At 33.2% G+C, this 7,204-nt stretch overlaps 1 protein-coding gene across 1 annotated transcript; it reads right to left on the bottom strand.

Moving 5' to 3' along the window:
* Positions 1-1,596: 1,596 nt before the first annotated feature.
* On the bottom strand, positions 1,597-6,659 carry LOC123259224. Its single transcript, XM_044719566.1, has 2 exons — positions 3,779-6,659; positions 1,597-3,535 (listed from the first exon to the last, which is right to left on the bottom strand). Exons 1-2 carry the CDS (start codon positions 6,622-6,624, stop codon positions 2,845-2,847), a joined length of 3,537 nt encoding a protein of 1,178 aa, XP_044575501.1. The 5' UTR covers positions 6,625-6,659; the 3' UTR covers positions 1,597-2,844.
* Positions 6,660-7,204: the final 545 nt, after the last annotated feature.

Here is a 7,204-nt window from a genome sequence, read left to right as displayed (position 1 = left end):
TTCTTATAGCCCGAATCCCCACCAGAATTGATTGAATTAGGGGGAAATTTTGATAAAATTCCCACAAAAATGAGTCATTTGTTGTTAAAAAAATGAGTCATGTACATGATAAGCTGATTATTTAATTGATAATCTCATTATAATCGTCTTATCTTATGAAAATGCTCGGTTTTTATATGAAAAATATGACTAATTCGAGAAATATACAGATAAAAATTGATAATATAATAAAATAGAAAGTTTGTATTGATAATGACTAATATAAGATAAGATAAGAATAGTTATTAGATAAAAATTATTATTAAAAAAACTAATATAATAACTTAAAAATTAATAAAACACCCCCTCCAAATATAACGAATAATAAAATTCAAAAGTATCCGCCCCCCACCTTCGCGCAAGGCCCCCAAAACTAGCGCCCTCTATTAATAGATCAAAGCACACAGCCGGTAAGGCAAACCGACTGCAGATGAACGCAGCGCAGGTAAAGAAGATTACCAGCAGAGGCTAAACCGACTGCAGATAAAAATCAGTGGTCGGTAAAGAAGATTACATCAAATTACCGACAGAGGGTACACAACTCGTCGTAGTTCCGGGTGGCGACCGCTAGGTGGCGCTCGGAGTTGGCCTCTAACTCCCCCTGTTTAACTACTATGATCCCCACCCATGAAGCTGAGGCAGCGGTGGCTTTGGCAGGTAACAGGTAACAAAGGTGTATAAAATTCCATCTCAAATTTATCATAAAATAAAACTGAATTTTTTTATATTTGATTCATAATAATATCAAAACTCGCGTTGCTCATTGCCAGACAGTTGGTATGGTTGCAACCCTCTGCCGGACACCCTTAAACTATTATAATTTATAATTATACTTACGTTATATTATAAAACCTAAATTTTATATATAATTTTTTGGGGACCTATTAATCTATGTTTACATAATAGCCGGACAGTTTCGACGGTTCTATCATCTTGCCAGACGCATTCAAAGCGAGCAGTAGTTTGGAGAGCAAGGAGCGTATACAGTAACTAGTGCGAGTGAGACAGAGCGCTTGGTCTATTGCGGCCCTTCACTGCGCATCCCCTGTTATTAAGTTCAAATTGTGCAGTTTATTTTTTTTTTAATCAAGAAATTTCATTAAATAAATTTTTACAGTTTGAATAACAAATATTTAAAACAATACTCAGTAAAATAGTTCTAATACAACTTCAATCATATCGAAACTGTAATAATTTTATTTATATTATTTTTCATTTTTACGAAGTTTATTATTTTCAATTCTATCAAAATTGTAAAGTCAATGAATTAAAGTAAATCAAATTTTATTGTTTATTATATCAAAGGGCAAATTTTTTTTTAAATAAAAAAGTTACAGGGAAATACATTTATTTTGATTAAATCTTTAAACATTTTCATCATTTTCATCGTCGTCGTCAATACATCCATATTCCTCGTCACTATTATTCCATTCTGTTGATTGATCGTCTTCAATATCGCCTTCTTCATTGTTTTCTGCAATAGTAAAAAAACCAAGTTAATTTAATTACAAATAGACCAAAATTAATATACAATAATTTAACATAATTATCAAATACCTGGAACTGTTTTTAGAGATTCGCTGACATAATTCGGTAATTGATCTCCTTCAAACCATTTGAAATAGTAGTGGTCATTTTCCAGTATCCAACCATTATTTACTGGTTTATATGCTGTTGGCTTTTGTAAGTGAGCGTTGTTCCATATGCTACATATGTAATTCGCTCGCAAAAATTGCTGCAATAGCTCACTTTTGCAAGGTGGTAAACAGCTAGCATCGAAATTTTGCAACTTTTTTCGATTAAAAGCTTCGTTCACATCAGATACTGTATACAAATTAATAAACATTTGTAGCCTAGCAGCATCAACATCATTGATATCATTCATATTGTATAGATAGCATATAAAACTTTGAATTATATCGAAGATTAATACTTGTTCATTGTTATTTTCGATGATTTTGCTGTCACCAAACTTCATGAATGCTTGTTGAAATTCTACATATTTTTTTAACAATTTAAACGGTTTCAATTTTGCTTTTCTGTAAAATGCAGGATTGTAATCACATCCTGTGAAAGCGTGTAGTCCAGGTAAGCTTCTGCAAATAGATTCTCCTAATTTGGCGTGTATTTTAGTTAGGTCCACATATCTTAAATTATTTCCAGCTCCTGTAAGCATCCAAACATGTGATCCATCATTAAGACGATGCATATGACTTAGCATTATAGCAGCAACATCGGTGTCAACAGTTCGAATCACAATGTTTGCTTCGTAGTTAATTTTACACGCGTGGTACACTATTTTGGTGTCTGCTTCTTCATGCTCTGGGCAAGACAATTCCTCATTTATACTTGACATCACTTTGTTGGCCTCATTAACAGTAAACGAATGACATTTTCTGAAATTTATATGTATTATTTTATTGCCAATAAACGGCGCCATTTCGTCAGAAGCCCAGTGTAAAATAAAAAAATCAACTAGAGCTTCTTTGAAATTAGAATTTTTTAATTCTTTGACAAAGTCACTAGGACGGACTTGTTCAGGCCCAGCAATAGTATACTCCAATTGTGCAGATTCAAATCGCATAGAACGTTCGTATCCTTTTATCGATGGGGTAAAATACTGGTCGAAAACGACATCAATTCTTGACGCTTTTAATTGAGTTACCATCTGCAACATTTTTTTAGAAATGCCTCCAAATTTTCTAGGAACATTTTTCATAGTATGTAACAAAAAGAAACCGTCAATTATTAGAATATCAATTTGAGATGGCTCTTCATGCTCGACCTCTTTCTCTAAACATTTCATCAAAGCAGATTTATCGGTCTTGCAAATGGTCCCATCCAAATGACACATTGACAATGGTACTGAAGTAATCGGGTAGGATAAGATTTTTGAAATGTCAATGCTGTAATCCATTGAGATTCCCAGCATACGTCCAAATAAATCCCTTTGAATTTTAACTTCTTGAATTTTTCCACCAACTTTAATTTTTTTTTTTCATAATCTTTAGAAAAATTATTAATAGATGTTTTTTTAATAGCTTTTTCAAATCGCGTAATATCAGATTGGCATTCAGAAATGAATGTTCTTCGGAGGCTATCGCCATTAGCTTCTAAATTTAATAGAAATTCTTCTACTGGCAGTGATGCGGACTTTCCTGATGAAATATTTACTAATTGGTCTTTGGGAACTTCTAAACTGAAAGGATTGATAAATTGATCGAAAGTTGCGACAAATTGTTGTAGTTGTTTGGCGTTTTTCCTGATATTATGGGGATTCAAATCTGTTGAAATATCTTGATGATTTTGTAGTCCAAGTTCAAGATAAACTTGACTTATAATTGTAGATCTTACATCATGGTTTCGAGCCCACCGTTGTCGCGCCGAAATTGAGTTAGTGAAGTGTATAACACCTGTCAGCCTTCTTGCAGCTTCTGCATTTATAGTTTGCTCTAGAACCAGGTCAATAGGTTGTCTTGAAAATGGCTTGGTAGTTTTTTTTTTTTTTTTTTTTTTTTTGATTTGTTTTAAAGTCGCATAAACTACTAAGGTCATGAACGACTACGGTAGGGGGTAAACTTTTGAGATTGGAACTCGTTTTATTTTTTGGGCTGAGCAGAATAATACACTTAAATATTGAAAATATTCATTGGTGTACGCCGGATTCGAACCCGGTCCAATGCTTTGGTAAGCAAGGGCCGGATCCGATAGGGCTACTGCGCGCCTCGGCTTGGTAGTTCTTTTAATTCCAAAACAGCCTTTTAGGAATCCTTCATACAAATCAGGATGAGTTTTATCAACTCTCAGTAGACTATCATAATATTTGACGCTCCACCTAGCATAGTTTTGTTGATTCAATATAAAAAAAATGCTTGTAATTTTAGGTAACACTGATTTAAAGAGTTGAAAATTTCCAGTACGAATACTTCGAGATAAGTCCAAGTAATGATGTATAAGGTTTATATAAATTAGATAAAATTGTGACGTTTTACCATGCTCCCCGTTAAGGGTTTGTTGTTTGTAGATACCGTAGTTATTCATCAGCTCTTTAAGGCCATCATTTTCAATTTCAAACAAAGAAATTTTACAATTTTGGAGTCTTTTAACTTCATCTATTATATCCTCAGTTAAAGTAATGTTATCATTTTGTAAAAATGACTTAAAATGTAGTATTTCTAGTCCTAATGCTACTAAAGGATGCAATCTTTTGCAGCGATTAAAGTGTTTTCCATCTAAAAACCCATTAACTGAACCGTTTGCCAGCAAACTACTCTCAACCATTACCGTAGTCAACCCACAATCACTAATTACTTTACCGATAGCTTTGAAGTAAGCCATCATTATATGAAATGGTCCTAAATGAATGAATAAATTATCAAATGTTGGTTTTTCTGTAGCTTGTATTTGTAACGCTACTTTAGCTATAGCTAGATCGTAGGTTACCTGTATGTAGGGTTGCTGTAAATCTTCAGCTATTTTTTGGCTTTGTTTCATAGTTTCTAATACGATTGATGTACTGGTTGGAGATGCATTTATCGGCGTCAAGTAAGATATATGTTGTTGTGGACTATCTTGATCATCAATCCGACCATTGAAACCAACCCACATAGGTACGTCAGGTAATTCTAAAGCGTGACTAATCATCCATATGTTGTCAATTTCCGTGTTTATTTGAGAGTCTATACATTCTATATCATCAACTGATAATTTTAACTCACTCGTCATTTTGGGTTTCTTAGGGTATGGCATTTCATCTATATTTATTTCATCAAATGTTCTTCTTCTTCTTTTTTTATTTGGCGAAGTATTTTCACTTGAAACTTCGGACATCTCAGGCTCGTCAGTTGTATCTGCATCGATATTTTGGTATATTATTCCGACTGTGTCGTGTAAAGTATCCTTACCACTAGAAGTTTCAAAGAAACGATCAAAATTATCGTATGCCACACCAGTAAAAAGCTCTGGTTTTTTTTTAATTTTTTCTGGACATAAGCTAGACTTTTTCATTGATGTAAATGTAGTTTCAGTTTCTAATTCTTCAACGCCTTGATAACTAATGCAGTGTCCATATCTGTTTATAATGTCAATTATTTTTCTGTTGCTTGTTAAGCTTTTTAGAGTCATACCTAACATGATATGCTTCGACGTTTTAACTCGACCATCATGAACTCCGAAAATAACATCTTGACAATAAGAACGAACTAGACGAGAACATTTTTGGCCAGTCTTTCGTTTTTGGTTACATCCACCAAGAAGGGTAGAATAAAAGTCTGATAATTCTTCTGGTATTGAAACTTCTCCGGATATTAAATGCTGTGATGTTATATTTTTTGTTGATAATTTTTTTTTTTCTATTTGGAGTATTATTTTTCTCAGAATCAATGCAGATTTTTGTAAAATGTTTTCTTGTTGTAAATTATCCAGTACTGAATCATCGATGGCTTCTAGATATTTTGGAGCTAGTATTTTTTTATTACGAACAGTAAAGAATTTTATATCCTTAGAGAATACTTTTAAAATTTTTTCTTCAAGGTGGTGTGCTGTGAAAGTAGCTGTCATTTGAATAGAATTTTCTTGAAAAATTTTTTCTAATAAATCGATATATGATTCATGTAAATACACTAATAAAAAACACCGCCCTTTTTTAATCACGTCTTCTTTAATGATTGTACTAATTTCATTAAAAACTGTTTGATGATACTCCCGATGATAATGCCACTCCTTTTTGCTAGGCGTTGCTTTTAATGAAGATAACTTATTATTAAAATCAACTCGGCATTCAGTATGATAATAGATTTTTGAGCCAGAAAAATTATCCAATTTATTAGAAAAATCTGTAAACTCTTTATGACTTTCAATATTAGGTTTGACACTATCTTTAAATTGCTGAACATCAGCTGCATGAAGCGGAAGCATTCTCGATCGCACTTTTTTCTTCTTTTTATTACAAAATATACAAACAACTTCGTTATCATTTTTACCAGCAATATTATCAGTCGAAATATTAACATCTTGAGTTACAAAATTATTATCACTAACTTCTGGTTCAAAAACGTCAGAAATATCTTGAAGAGTTGCAGATTGTAGATCTATTGATTCACAAATTGGAGCTGGCTGAGATGTCGTGGGAGATTCTGTGGATACAGACTGTAAATGAGATTCATTTTCAGATGTCGAAGGTTGTGTTTCTGTGGACTGGGATAGTGAAATTAGTTGAGATGAAGATTCTGTTGACGGAGACTGTGGATCAGGTAGTTCAGAACTCAAATCTCGTATTGACGACAAGGTTGAAGATGAGTTGCTTGTAATTACACAACTCCCTTGTTTTTTTCCTTTTTTTTTTTCAGCACTCAATGGTTGAGAGGTGAAATATTTTTTCATAAGACCTGTAAATACCTTGTAACATACTCTGTGATAACCACTCTCGGTGTATTCACTGGGTAAAATAATGTCTCTGTACTTTAGATTATGTATTTTTCGTAATTTAAGAATAGTCTGGCATTTTTTTAAAGTTTCCTCAGAAAATATTATTATATGTTCATCACTTTTCTTACAAACAAAGCAAACTATTTTTTCGTCACTCATGATAGCACTTTATTACAACTGATCACATTTATTTTATAAACTGGACAGAAAAATAATACATTTATTATGAGCATAGCCGTTCACCAGATAGGTACAATAAACAGCAGCTGATGCGCAGTGAAGGGCCGCAATAGACCAAGCGCTCTGTCTCACTCGCACTAGTTACTGTATACGCTCCTTGCTCTCCGAACTACTGCTCGCTTTGAATGCGTCTGGCAAGATGATAGAACCGTCGAAACTGTCCGGCTATTATGTAAACATAGATTAATAGGTCCCCAAAAAATTATATATAAAATTTAGGTTTTATAATATAACGTAAGTATAATTATAAATTATAATAGTTTAAGGGTGTCCGGCAGAGGGTTGCAACCATATCAACTGTCTGGCAATGAGCAACGCGAGTTTTGATATTATTATGAATCAAATATAAAAAAATTCAGTTTTATTTTATGATAAATTTGAGATGGAATTTTATACACCTTTGTTACCTGTTACCTGCCAAAGCCACCGCTGCCTCAGCTTCATGGGTGGGGATCATTCTTACCTGTACTAGGGACACACATAGAAAAATTTTCAGCTT

The sequence above is a fragment of the Cotesia glomerata genome, linkage group LG2 (genome assembly GCF_020080835.1).
Source record: "Cotesia glomerata isolate CgM1 linkage group LG2, MPM_Cglom_v2.3, whole genome shotgun sequence".
NCBI classification, from domain to species: domain Eukaryota; kingdom Metazoa; phylum Arthropoda; class Insecta; order Hymenoptera; family Braconidae; genus Cotesia; species Cotesia glomerata.
Note: the sequence above shows the minus strand (reverse complement) of the source record. Positions and strands in the feature narration are given on the sequence as shown.